Here is a 15,250-nt window from a genome sequence, read left to right on the forward strand (position 1 = left end):
GATTTCTTGCCGGTTGTCTTCTTTCGGCCACCTGTGGAACCGGGGGCCGGTTTCTTCCTTTCTAGAAATTGTTTGGCTCTTATTAGGCTTCTTGATGGGATGGTGACGCGGGGACCGATTTTGAGGTTATGGTGAAGGAATATTTTACCGAGAGGAACAGTGTATCCCCATGACCGGTTTGAGTCCGGTTTCACCATTTCCATCAAATTGTTGAACACTTCCTTTGCCCAGTTAACCTTTGTCCCCTCTATCAGGCTACCAACATCCTGATTTTGTCATTGGTTAGGCTGTTGTAGTTTCCTCCCCTTGCCTGAACCGCCTTTGTGAAGATATCACAAATCGGTATATACTCCGGTCGCAACGTTGATTTGTTACCGGAAACTTTTATCGGCTCCTTAGTCGCCGAGAGTATTTGGCATGCCGCTTCGAACGTTTTGAGCTCTATGTCCGCCGTTGCATCTTGGCCGGCTGTTGGAAGGCGCAGGCTCTCCGCCACCGATTCCTCGGTGAGCTCTATTTCAGTACCGCCTACAGTTGCGGTGATCTTGTCGTCAGAGATGGTTGTGGTGTTGAAAAATTCCCCAACCGCATCTTTATATAGAACATGAGGACCGCCAAGAAAATATTTCAGACCGGCTCCGGCTACCCGGTCAATAACCTCTTTTGCCGCAGGCGTGCCTTTCTGTCGGATTTCCTCGAAATCCACTTTAGTCAAGTGTTTAAACAAGACCGAGTCGCGCCCCATCTTAGAGAGTTGAGAGAGTTTGAAAAGTGTGAGAGCAGATAACCGCTTTAAGAGAATTTAAGAGCTTTAGAGAGAGAAAGTTGTTTCGCGTGAGAATGAAAATGAATGGCCGAGACCCCTTTTTATAGATGCAGTTTGGAAACCCAACCGTCCCATCAACAATGGGCGGGAGTTTTCCCTCCAAGCTGAAAGGGCGGCAAACCATGGGCGGGAAACCAACGGCGGTAAACGAATAGGCGCCAATCCGTGGGCGGGAGATTTAGGCGGGAGATTTCCCTCAAAAATTTTGCTTTTGTCATTGATGACGCAATCTTCTTTTTGAGACCGAATGATGCTGCGATTTTCTAAAGATAACCGGTTATTTTGAGTAAGCCGAATTTTGCAATCTTTTGAGTTTAAGCGGTTTTCTTTTGAGATAGGAGCGCGGTTATTTTGACAATGTTAACCGGTTATTTAGATAGATATTCAAAGTGGTTAGATAACCCGGTCATTTAGACTTGAAATGAAGTTGCATTCAAGAAACAATGTAGAAAGAAAAGTGAACGATAGATTGGTGTGAAATCAAACATACATAAGATGGAAAAATACAACTTATGTAAAAACCATTTTGGAGATCTTGTCTTCCACCGCATCCTTGTCAAGAATGTTTGAGGAGGAGGGCGGTGTGCCCGGTCCAAATTCTGGCCGGTATTTAAGAATCAGCTTACTGATGTAAGGTGCATAACCGAGACCTTTCTTGGTCATCACCATGTTCTTCAGATTTTTAAAGAGGACCGATGACCAGTTGATGGCCGTGTTGCTGTAGATATGTGTCATCATGTTGTAGGTGTTCTTTGAGTACCACTGATTTGGAGACTGACAGAGAATAGACCGAGTCACAATCTCAAGAGGGAGTTGAGCGTGACGACCGAGGCGGGTTTTCAACCCGTAATTTTCCACTGGATCAATGGTTCCAGGGAGGAGTAGTGCGTAATAAAATGCCGTACTTCCCTCCAGAGTTGGGAAGTCAGAAAACCCCTCTGTGGGCAGGTTGAGAAGGGAGGCAAATTCGGCTTCATCAAGCCAGAAGGTGTGGTTTCTTACCGTAGAGACAATGTAATTTCCCCTGATGCAGGCACTTCTGAAGAATGCCTAGACATCCTCAATCAATATGGGACCGGATTCTTCGAGGAAGGTTCGAAGGCCGGTATCAATAAGGGATTCAAACATGATTTTCTTTGCATGATTTCCGTCCCATTCTTCCATACATGAGTTGAAATCGACGCTCAAAAAGTTTCCTAGGGTTCTGCTCGGCATGTTTCTAAACTTTGATAGTAGAGAAAGAGAGGGAGTTTATGATTCGAGGTGTGTTGATTTCATTAGGAGAGCTCTCCTTTTATAGAACCGGTTTTGGAGGGAAAATGTTTGCATTGAATGACAGTTTTGTCTCTTTAGAGAAAAGAATCTTTATATTTCCAAGGTCATTGGGAAGAGTGTGTTTTTTGACTATTTGCGGTTCTCGAGGTAGGTATTAGTTGAGAAGTAACCAAGTTAGTTGGATATTGATTACTTGTGTTAGTTGGGAGTTACCTCATTAATTAAAGATCCCATTTTTATTAATGCACTAACATAATGAAGAGTAATCAGAAGAGACCGAGGGAATCATAAATAAAACCGATGACAAACATAAGAAAAGCCGAAGTGATCATAATGATGTTGGATAAAGATACACCCGGTACATGAAGCAAAACGACCGGGTGTGGAAAGGAGTGACTCAGTGTGCGTGGGAGTTGACGACACCGGTAGGGTTATTACGGCGGTTCCTTCTCCTCCAGGCCCTCTCAAACCGCTCATAGAAGGAGTCGGTTATCTCTTTGGTCAGCACTTGGGCTTGGTTCAGACCTTCTCCGGGACAGGTCGGAACACCAAGCTCCACAAGAAGGCAGCTTAGTTGGGGGATGAGGCTGACTGATCGGATACCAACCATCCAGATGAGGACGTCAAACAGCACCCTGGACCAGTTCACCGGTGTTCCGGTGACTATAGCCGCCATCATGTTGAAGGTCGAGGTATAGTAGGTATTTGTGACATCTCTCTCAAAGATGCTCCTACCGATCACATCGTTGAGGAGATGATATTCAGCTCCCAAGTGTGATTTAGTACCGTGATCCTCAACCGGTTCGTCAGACCGTGCGAGGGTGAGGGAGATCTTGGCCTTTATGTTGGCCGGAACATCGAGATCTGTCAACCCTTGCTTTGGCAGGCTAAAGCACCGCGCAAAGTCTTTCTCCGTGAAGTCAAAGATGATGCCTCCCACCTTAGATTGGATGTGAGTTTCAAAGTGGGGGGTCCCCCTGAACACCCTGCCGTGATAGAAAAACTCTAGTATTGATTCAGGATAAATGGTGTGCTTGTCGTCCAGGAAGTACCGAAGACCGGTATCTTCCAGGGATTTGATCATCTTATACACCTCATAGTGCTCTGTGCTTGAGCAGGATTGAAAATCAACCTGAAGGATGTTGGGGAACTAAGACATTTTTGCCTTAGTGAGAGGATGATCTTTTGTCTTGTGAGTGCTTTGGTGAATGTTTGATTCATTTAAATACTAGTTTGGGGAGTATCCTATTGTCCAGGTATTAAATGGGATGATATATATTAACTGCAAGATAAATATGTATTGCATAAAATAGGCATGTTTACAGTCTAGGGTGTTGGTCATAGACCTAGACTGTGAAAGATATCATCAAATCTTCACGTCTTTTTAGGTGCGACCATTTTAATTTGAAAAGGCAATGTTTCAAAACAGATATTTTTTTTAACACTGATAATTATTCCACTTCTGTTTGAAATTTAAATAATCTAAGATAGCCTGCTTACGAACCGGTCAGCTATCAGTTGTTCATCCCGATGCGGTTATTTGGTGCATGCACCAAGTAGCCGATCGGTTTACTCTATCCGATGAACTGGGCAGTTCTTCCATAGGTACCTTGAAAATTTGGAGTTCAACAGTTTAGGAGGAACTACCGGTTTTATCTGTCCGAACTGGTTTCCCTTTAAGCATCCTTAGGAAGGATCTGACTAATATCGGTTAAACCGAGAGTAAGTCTGAATTGAGAGAACTTAGCTTCCTGTAGAGGCTTCGTGAAGATATCGGCTACTTGTTGATCATTCGGTACGTATTCCAGCCGGATATGCTTCAGCGTGACATGTTCCCGGATGAAGTGGTGTCGTATGTCAATATGCTTGGTCCTAGAGTGGAGAACCGGATTGTAAGTAATTGCTATGGCACTCGTGTTGTCACAGAAGATCGGGGACTCTTCGGCTGTGACACCGAAGTCCTTCAGCTGTTGTTGGATCCAAAGTAATTGTGAATAGCAGCTTCCGGCCGCCAGGTATTTAGCTTCTGCGGTCGACGTGGCCACCGATGTCTGTTTCTTGCTATGCCATGAAACAAGTCGGTCACCTAGGAACTGACATGTTCCGGTGGTGCTTTTTCTGTCGATCTTACAGCCTGCATAGTCTGCATCTGAATAGCTCGTTAGATTAAAGGACGAGTCCTTTGGATACCACAGACCGACATCAGGTGTGCCCTTTAGATACTTCAGTATCCTCTTTGCGGATGTGTAGTGGGATTGTTTTGGATTTTCTTGGAATCTCCCACACACACCGACTGCAAACAGAATGTCTGGTCTACTCGCTGTCAAGTATAGGAGAGAACCGATGATGTCCCGGTATGCGATCTGGTCTACCGATTGGCCCTCATCATCCCTGTCCAATTTAATCGATAAGCTCATTGGAGTAGCCGCTGAGGAGCATGTGTCCATTCCAAACTTCTTTAGAAGTTCCTTGGTGTACTTAGGTTGGCTTATGAAAGTTCCTTCTTTGAGTTGTTTAACATGAAGACCTAGGAAGAAACTTAATTCTCCCATCATACTCATTTCAAACTTGTCAGTCATCATTTTTGAGAATTTATCACATAGCTTAGGATCGGTGGAACCGAAGATGATATCGTCTACATATATTTGAACAAGTAGGATATGTTCCTTCTTTTCAAATTTAAACAACGTTTTATCCACCGAACCGATGGTGAAATCATGTTGTAACAGAAATGCGGTTAGTGTATCATACCAGGCTCTAGGTGCTTGCTTTAGACCGTATAAAGCTTTATTTAACCGGCATACATGGTTTGGAAATGCAGCGCTTTTGAAACCGGGTGGTTGTTCAACATACACCTCTTCACGTAATTCACCATTTAAAAATGCACTCTTAACATCCATTTGAAAAACCTTAAAGTTTTTTAAAGCAGCAAAGGCTAGAAAAATCCTAATGGCTTCAATCCTGGCTACAGGAGCAAATGATTCTTCAAAATCAATGCCTTCTTCCTGTTTGTAACCTTGTGCCACAAATCTGGCTTTGTTCCTCGTGACCAAACCGTCCTCATTGAGTTTGTTTCTAATTACCCATCTTGTTCCTATGACCGATTGATCTTTCGGTCTAGGGACTAAGTACCAGACTTTACTACTCTCAAACTGGTTTAGCTCTTCTTGCATTCCCAAGATCCAGTCCGGATCTGACAATGCTTCATCTATTCTTTTCGGCTCAATCTGGGATATAAACGCGGAATTGAAGTATTCCTCCAGAAGTTGACGCCTAGTTCGAACAGGTTCTGAAGGGTCACCTATAATTTGCTCAGGAGGATGTTTAGTGTTTCTTCTGAGGTTCAGTTCAGGGATGTCTACCAAATTACCGTTTAATTGATCAAGGCTAGACATGTCGGTAGGCTGAACAGGATTGTCAGACCGACCGACTTTCTCGGATTGGACCGAAGTGTCAGCTTCCTGTTGTGGGACAGCTTGATCCGGCTGGGTTTTAATGTTACCCATTTGGTCATGGACAAACCGCCTGAATACCGGAATCTCATCTTCACTATCAGAATGGATATTGTTGTTTTCCAATATGTTGTGTAGATCAAAGCATGATGCAGTGTTACTTTCAACCGATTCATCGAAAACAACGTGAAGTGTTTCCTCCATGGTTGAAGTTCTATTATTATACACTCTATATGCTTTACTCACTGCTGAGTAACCTAGCATGATCCCGATATCGGTTTTTGCATCAAAAACAGAGAGTTGGTTTTTGCCATTTATATGTATATAGCATTTACAACCGAAAATCTTGAGGTACTTAAGTTTGGGAACTCTGTTAAAATAAACCTCATACGGTGTTTTGTTGTGAAACTTGTTAATTAAAGACCGGTTTTGTGTATAACATGCAGTGTTGATAGTCTCAGCCCAAAATTTCTGAGCAATGTCGGAATCGGCTATCATGGACCTTGCGGCTTCCTTGAGAGTCCGGTTTCTTCTCTCGGCCAGGCCATTTTGTTGAGGAGTCCTAGCACTAGACAACTCGTGTCTAATGCCGGATTCATCAAGATATGCGGTTAATGTACTATTGGTAAATTCGGTACCTCGATCACTTCGAATGCTATTAATGCGAGTTGATTTTTCATTTTGCAAGCGTTTAAGAAGTGTAATCAGATTTGATGCGGTTTCACGTTTAGATGGTAGAAATATTACCCATGTAAATCTAGAATAATCATCAATAACTACCATGAAGTAAAACATACCTCTTAGGCTAACAACCTGAATCGGTCCAAATAGATCCATGTGAAGAAGATCTAAACATCGGCTAGATTGTATATTTCCTTTACTCTTAAAGGTTGACCTAGTTTGTTTACCCATTTGACATGCTGAGCAGACCTTATCCTGATTAAATACTATATCAGGAATACCTTCAACTAGCTTTTTACCGCGAATGTAGTTTAAAGTTTTCATGTTCAGATGATTTAGTCTCTTATGCCACAACCAGGTTTGATCAGTCTTAGCTATCATGCATATAGGATATTCTACTTTAGTTTTCCAGTCTACCTTGTAGATATTACCTAACCTATTTCCGGTTAACAGTACAATACCTTGAAAGTTCTTAACTAAGCATGCATGTTTAAGAAATTCTACAGTATATCCAGCATTACACATCTGACTAATGCTGAGCAGGTTAAAGCGTAGGTTTTCAACTAAAAGTACGTTATCAATAGTTAAGGTACCATGGACAATCTTACCCTTGCCCACAGTTCTACCTTTTGAGTTATCACCGAAGGTGATTAGAGCACCGGTTTCTATTCTGATGTCGGTTAGCAAGTTGTTGTTTCCGGTCATATGCCTGGAGCAGCCGCTATCCAAGAACCATTCAGAGTTTCCTAGCCGTTTCTTTGGATCCTGCAAAATGTACATATTTACAACTATTTGGTACCCACATTTACTTGGGTCCACATGCGATTAGTCCCTTAGGTATCCAAACCTTGACAAACCGGACGGTCTTCTTTGCTAGGGTTTTAACCGTCCTTTTGGCACTCGGTCTTGTGTATCTCAGTTTTTCTACAAAGGTCTTAAATGGTGGTGATCTTCGTTTTGGTGATCTTTGGTTTGACCTATGCGGTTCAGGATAGGCTTTCATATATTTGAGGATTTCAGCTTTTCTTTTCACAGGGTCAAGCCATTTCTCAGAGTCGGTTGGACCAACATAGTCGTATTTTAGTTTTTTTTCCCTGTAGTATGCGGTCAACTCTTCTTCAGTGGTCTATGAGCTTTTAAGGAATCTTATAAGAGGGAGGTTATTTCTTGTAGGCCTTACTTTCTCTACGAGTTTTTGGTCTTTGGAGCTATCCTCTGTGTATCCTAGGCCAAACTTGCAACGGGGATGTCTATAATGGCTACACATTTTCTTTACTATATCACTAGATCTCTAATATGCAGCCATCTTATATTGGAGTCTGGCATTTTCTTCCTCGGTTAGTTCTCTAGCCGGTTCACTGGATTATTCGGTCTTAGGATCTAACTCGGTTTCTAAAATATTGGTATCATCAGGTTTTACGACCTCCGGTTCGGTTATAATGGGTACCTCTGGTTCTGTCAGAATGGGTATTATAGGATCGGTTCTAATGTTGAGGTGCTTAGGCAGCATGGCTAGTAAGTTCCTATATTCTTCTACCATGTCATTCAATGCATTGTATAGTTCATCTTTAGTAAATTCATCACATGGAGAGTCAAATACCTGTTCCTCATTTGTCATGAGTCATGTGAGTTCATCATCACTGTCACTGTGAGCCCATAGACTTCCTCCATCATCGGCTATCAGTGCTTTCGGTACCTCACTTCCTTCACTGGTTTGTTAATAATTGTTTCGGTTATCTTGATTATCCGGTTTCCGGGTATCCCTCCTTGGTTTCCTGCATTCCCACTTAAAATGACCCAAACAATTACAGTTATAACATCTTACATTGGATTTATCGCCATAGTTGTAGTTTGTTGGTTGGCTCCTTTTCATGAACCTCCCAAACTTCTGTGCAAGCATTGCCATGGCATCCTCGGTGAACTGTTCGGCGGTTCTGATCGGTGCTGGTGCAGGAGCAACCGGTTCTATGGGTGTGATCAATGCTCTGGTTGAGGTTGAGGCCGAAACCTCTTCTTCAGTTCTAGATCTCATTTCAAACTCATATGCCTTAAGATCTTCGAATACATCATGCAGCTTCATCTTGTTTAGGCAGTTTGATTCCCTCATTACCATTGTCTTTATGTCCCACGCACTTGGAAGAGATCTTAGTGCTTTCATGATAACCTCCTTGTTGTCATACCTCTTTCCAAGAGTTGCTAGCTCATCTAGCACACCAGTGAACCGGTCACTGTACTCCTTCATTGTTTCTCCCGGTTTCATTTTGATGCTTTCAAACTTCTGTGTAGCCACCATTATCTTGTTCTCCTTTGTTCTTTCATTTCCCTCAAATATCTGGATAACCGTGTCCCATGTCTCCTTTGCGGTTTTGCAATCTCTGATCTTACAGTATGTGTTTCTGTCCACACTGTTGGAGATCCGGTTTCTAGCTTGATTATCCAGGTTGTTTCTTCTTCTGTCTTCAGCTGTCCATTCCTTTCTGTCCTTGTCAATGATTATCGGTCCTTCGGCCAGAATGGACTCCATCTCATCATCCAAAGTGATTAAGTGCAGGTGCATGCGTGCCTTCCAGTTGACAAAGTCATCACCTTCTAGCATTGGAGGCCTATCCTGAAACATGCTTGCTTGAGTATTGAAACTAACTGCTCTGATACCAATTGTTATGATCTAGGTAGCCGCTGGAGGACCAGGGGTTGGACCGTTTAGCGGTTCTCACTCGAAGGGTGGTGATTAATCCGGTTAGAGATTAACAACGGGGTTTCAATACTACACAAACTGTTACAAACCCTTGAACTAGGTTCAAGTGCGGAAGAGGTTTGTTTCAGGTTGAAGCAGCACACTTGTAGGATAGGCAGAACCGGTTTCGGATGATGAAGGTTACAGAAAATGATGGGTCAGTTTCGGTAACTTGGTGATTCGGCTTTTAGTAAAGTTAGGTCGTTTATAGCGGTACAGGTCGGTTAGATAATGGAATCGTCAGAAAGTAAATGACAAGACATATTTTATGGATGTTCGGAGATAAAACTCCTACGTCACCCCTTCCTCTCGAAACCGCGAGAAGGATATTCACTAAGGAATACAAGTACAATCCGATCAAGACTTATTTCCTGCTTGATAACACTCTTACAATTTGCACCGAAATTGTAAAACACACACTAGCACTTTTAGCACTCAGGCTTTCTCTAGAGTACACTGTTTGGAACTTGTAAATTAAATGCTCTTAGAATCTCTTGTTATCCCACTTGTCTCTCTGTGTCGCATTTACTCTTCTTCAACTGCCCCCCTTTTATAGATGAAATATGCCAACGGTCATATTTCACTTCCTTGAATCTGATTGGATGAGCAGAGGTTCAGTGATTCAGTGATTCAGAGTTTCAGACCCTGCGGTCATCTTTTCAGACCTGACGGTCAACCTCAAACCTGGCGGTCTGTTCTTCCGGTGTGTAAGACAAACCTGCTAGGTTTGTCTTTTACTCAATACGGACACTGTCTGTTAGACAGTTGTCTGTGCTTGGAAGATCTCCTTTCTGACTTATCCCGAAGTGGAAAGATCCTGTAGGACTGTCTTCTGCAGCCTGCAGACTTTTCCTCAGACTTGTATGGATATGGAAGTGTTCAGTCTGTTCCTTTGGTATCATTCTCAACAGATACCCGAATTGTCTTTTTGTACTGGTCGGTCATTTGACTTAACCGGATGGCTTCCGGTATGAGTGATATAACCGGACTTCTTCCGGTTATTCATCTGCCTTGTGGCTGGTCGGCTGTCTGATGTTTCCGGTTTTAAGCTTTGGCCGATTCTTTCTTTGTGCGGTCATGTTCCAAGTGTTCCTGGTTGGTTTCATGACTTGACCGGCTAGTTTTCTTTAGTCGGTTCTTTTGTTTGACCGGTCTGGTTCCTTGTTCCTGCATGGAATATTTATTTAAGTTAGGTTTATGTGATCCAGTCTAATTTTATCTAACAATTAGCATTAAAATTGCACTCATACAAAAATTCAAGAAAAAATGTCGATTTCTCATTCAAAAAGATGTTGCTTGACAAGTTTGATGGATAATAGTATAAATAATAATGTGTTTTGAAATACAGTTAAAATAATATTTTAACTGGATAGTGTATGCAGGGTCGGCCTTGAGTAAGCCCGGCAAACCCTCATGTTAGGGCAACCCACTTCTCAAGGCAACTCATTTATTTCAAATAGTAAGACGGTTAGTCAAATATATTGTACTTTTAAACATAAAATATTATAGTTTAGTTGTTTAAAGTAAAATTTTAAATTTTTATTTGGTTATGTGTTCAAATCTCACTAAAAACTATTTTTTTTATCAACTTTGTAACTACACCTAAGACAATAAAAAAATATAAATATTTTTTATCTATGGGATACTGGGGCAACCCAATACTCGGGCCGATCCTGAGGGTATGTATTTCAAACAAAATCAAAGGGTATCTCAATTTCATAACTGAGTGATATTGACGCACAAATTGATTCTTAAAAATATTTTTCTTGTCCTATAAATTGAGTATAATTTAATTTCTATTTCAATGCTTTTAAAATCAAACAAAATAAATGACTTCTTTATATTGTAAAATGAGGAATCATGATATTGATGAAATATTTTTTTTTATATTGAACTCACTTTTCAAGTTAGACACTAGAAATTCATTCTCTTATAACAAGAATAGTGTTCACTTAAATAAGATTAATAATTTAATTTGTAAAATTCTTGTAAAGGTCTTTTTACAAGTTTGTTGATTACTTTTATAAATGAGTAAAACACTACACGACTAATATCAAAAAAAAATTAAATCAAACGAAATTTTGCGGTTAGTTCGATTAAAAAAATGACACGTGTAAAAAGAGAAAAAAATAAACAAATGAGGGAACTGATGCTTCACTTTTTTGTATAGGTGTCACTTAATGAGTGGAATATATACACTACATATATGGGTAGTATCGAATTAACTGAATTTTGTACCGACAACTTTTGTTTACACCTCATGTCACACCAAAAAGTCTTAAAAATCCAACTTTTGTACTGAATTTTTTTTTAATTATTATGAATACACACTTTATTAATAGATTGCTAGTTGAAAACATAAGTGGAAAATGTCCACTCAAAATATAAAAAATTAAATCAAATCTGAAAAATAAAGACATTTGACTATTTAAATCCAATATCAAAACCAAACAAAACTTTTTAATATTAAAGAATTAAATCAGTTTTATTAGTATATCAAATTTTTTAAAGGAATATAAACTGTGAAATCATAATATTTTTTTATATTGATAGATATAAAGTTTTATAGAAATTTTTTCGGACAGAAAAACACATGTGCATATGGTAATGATAAAAACATTTTAGAAACTGAAAGTTTTTCAAGAGATAATTCATACATAAATAACACCACAATCTTAACTTAGATAAAAACAAAGAAGTACAGTTCAATTTTGATGATTTTATTTCAATAACATTCTATTAATAAATGTTATTATATTCTTGATTCTTTATTTAACATAAAGAATGATAAATTTTTATTTTAGTTGTTTACTTTGATAACATGTTTAATGCTGAAAATTACCAATATCTTGAAGTCCTTGACGGAAGATTGATTGGAAAACTTCAATCTTATGCTTAATAAAAACAATCCCACCTTCTTCATCTCTAGCATCACAGAGAGAGAAAGAAAGCTACAACCTTGTCAATGGAGACCATCTCAACATTCACCGGCCGACCCCATCCAAAATCCGCCCCATACAACTTAATCCATGGCGACCCACCAATGTCATACGTTTTCTGACCACCAAAGGTTAAGCTCTGATACCAATTGTGAGTTTAAACATTGATTGTCAGAAAATTGAAAGTTGTAGGCCTTTATTGTTGTTAGTGTATATAATATAATAATATTATAATATAATAATATATTATATTGATATATTATTATATTATACAATATAATATATTATATTATTATATTGTCTTTTATACCATTAGGTATATTTAATTATAATGGGCTTGGGCCTGTATGTATAAGCAATTTAGGGTTCTAGGCTAATTACTCCTATATAAGGATTGTTTGTAAAGGTTGAATTGCAACACTCAAGATTTTCAAGACTTTTTCTTCTTTAGCAAATATCTATTTTCCAGAGTTTCATATCTTCATAGCTGTTCTTAGAAAGATCCAATAGTCAAAGCCAACATTTGGTATCAAAGCTAGATTGAAGAACATGTCGTCGACAAGATCAACCAGGGATGCGGCGGCAATGAAGATTGGAAGAGAAGGGAACGTGACGCTCTCCTATCCGTTACTCACGAAGAGTAACTACTCGTTGTGGGCATTCAAGATACGGGTAAACTTACAAGCACAAGGAGTGTGGGAAGCCGTGATGTTCGAAGATGTCGACGAACGGATGGATAGAATGGCTCTCGCCGCCATCTATCAAGCACTCCCTGAGGACGTCCTTCTATTAGTGGCTGAGAAGGATTCCGCCAAACTAGCGTGGGAGACGCTAAAGACAATGCATGTTGGAGTGGAGAGAGTCAATGAGGCAAAAGTGTAAAACTTAAAGACACAATTTGAGGCGATTCGTATAAAGAATGGGGAATCGGTGGATGATTTCGCCATGAAATTGACATCCAATTTGACTGGTATCCGCTCGTTAGGAGAGACGGTGGAGGAGATCTCTGTCGTCAAGAAGTTCCTTAGAGCCTTACCACAAACATACATACAGATCGTTACAGCGATCGAGCAATTTGGTGACCTCAAGAATATGATTGTCAAAGAGATCGTCGGTCATCTCAAAGTCCACGAGGAGAGACTTCACGGATACGGAGACCAAGAGGAGGAGCATCTATTGCTCACGCATGATGAATGGATGTAACGAATGAAGAAAAACGGAGAAGCCGGTTTTTCTTCTAGATCATCGAGTCGTAGCGGCAACGGTGGAGATAATCGAGGTCGTGGCAAAGGGCAAGGAAAGGTCAAAGGCGAGGTTGTGCAGGAAGCTCACCTCGACAAGAAGGTACCAAACCCCGCAAAGACAAGAGCACAATGAAGTGTTACGCTTGTCAAAAGTATGGAAACTACGCGTCTAAGTGCCCTAACAATAGGTCTGACGGTGAGGCAAACCTCACTAGCTTCTATGATGAGGAGCCAACATTAATGTTTGTTGAGGTAGTGACGAAAGCTTTACCCGAAGAAGATGATGCAAACCTCGCTAGCTTCTATGACGAGGAGCCAGTATTAATGTTTGTTGAGTTCATGCAAGAACCGTCCAAGGAGGAACCAGATGTGGTGTTGTTCAGTGAAGAGAAAGTCATGGAGAAACTCCCCGCAAGTGGCGATGAGTGTAATCACACCGATGTGTGGTACCTTGATAATGGAGAAAGCAACCATATGAAGGGCCATCGAGAGAAGCTCAATGAGCTCGACGAGAAAATTACCGGAAATGTGAAGTTCGAATACGGAAGCAAAGCGCACAAGTTTCCTAATTCATCTTACGGGGAAATCTATGTGAGCAGAGAAGCTATATTCGAGGAGGAGAAGAAGTGGGAGTGGTGCAACAACAACAACAAGCTCGTACAAAATCCCGTGGAGTTTGGAATCCTACGAGATGTTTATGAGGAGGCACCACTAGTAGAGATGAATCTTGATGAATTGTTGTTGCTCACCATCGACGAGCCAACAACATATCACGTGGCGGTAGTCGAAGAGTCGTGGAATGAGGCCATGAACAAAGAGCTCGAGTCTATCAGGAAAAATAAGACATGGGAGCTCACCGACTTACCACCCAGTCACAAGACCATCGAGTTAAAGTGGGTTTTCAAGTTGAAAAGAGACAACGAAGGCAACATCTTCAAGCACAAAGCGAGATTGGTAGCAAAAGGCTATGTGTAGAAGAAAGATAGCATTGAGGTGAAGTAGGAAGCTTATACAAAGAATGTGTTGAAACAGTTTGCAATGGAGGATTTTAACTCGAGCAAGTATCCTATGGAAGCAAAGTTGCAACTCGAAAAAGATGTGGAAGGAAGCTTAGTGGATTCGAAGGAGTATAGGCATATCATCGAGTGTCTTAGGTACTTGACGCATACTCGACTCGTTATCTCTTATGCAGTTGGCATAGTGAGTCGATACATGGAGAAGCCTATCACTCTACGCCAACAAGCAGTAAAACACATTCTTCGTTACGTGAAGGGAATGACGAATTATGGGATTCAGTTAAGAAGAGGACGAGAAGTTGAAGAACACGTTGGTTTTACTAACAGTGACTTAGCCGGTGACACAGACGACAGAAAAAGTACTGGAGGGATGGTGTTTTATCTCAACAGGAATCTGATCACGTGGCAATCTCAAAAGCAACGAACTGTTGTTTGTCTTCATGTGAGGCGGAGTTTATGGTAGCTACTGCAGCGTCGTGCCAAGGACTTTGGCTAAGAAACTTGTTGAGCGAGGTGCTCGGAAGCGAGCCGAGGCCGGTAACCCTCTATGTTGACAACAATTCCGCATTAGCATTAATGAAGAACCCGGTGTTTTATGGACGTAATAAACACATCGACACTCGGTTCTATTTTATCCGTGAATGCATCGAGAATCGACAGATCGTTGTAGAGTTCGTAAGCACTAGAGAGCAGCGTGCAGACATTCTCACAAAGGCACTAGCAAGAGTCAAATTTGCAGAGATGTGAGAGCTGCTCGGCGTGAAGAATCTCGAACCAAATCAAGCTTATGAGGGAGATTGTGAGTTTAAGCATTGATTGTCAGAAAAGTGAGAGTTGTAGGTATTTATTGTTGTTAGTGTATATAATATAATAATATTATAATATAATAATATATTATATTGATATATTATTATATTATACAATATAATATATTATATTATTATATTGTCTTTTATACCATTAGTATATTTAATTATTAATGGGCTTGGGGCTGTATGTATAAGCAATTTAGGGTTTTAGGCTAATTACTCCTATATAAGGATTGTTTGTAAAGATTGAATATACAACACTCAAGATTTTCAA

The 15,250-nt window shown here is 40.5% G+C and overlaps 1 protein-coding gene across 1 annotated transcript; it reads left to right on the forward strand.

Moving 5' to 3' along the window:
* Nucleotides 1-12,456: 12,456 nt before the first annotated feature.
* Nucleotides 12,457-13,284, forward strand: LOC124934729. The gene is made up of 3 exons (XM_047475241.1): nucleotides 12,457-12,777; nucleotides 12,826-13,017; nucleotides 13,120-13,284. Exons 1-3 carry the CDS (start codon nucleotides 12,457-12,459, stop codon nucleotides 13,282-13,284), a joined length of 678 nt encoding a protein of 225 aa, XP_047331197.1.
* The last annotated feature ends 1,966 nt before the right edge of the window (nucleotides 13,285-15,250 follow it).

This window comes from Impatiens glandulifera, chromosome 4 (assembly GCF_907164915.1).
Source record: "Impatiens glandulifera chromosome 4, dImpGla2.1, whole genome shotgun sequence".
Classification (NCBI taxonomy): domain Eukaryota; kingdom Viridiplantae; phylum Streptophyta; class Magnoliopsida; order Ericales; family Balsaminaceae; genus Impatiens; species Impatiens glandulifera.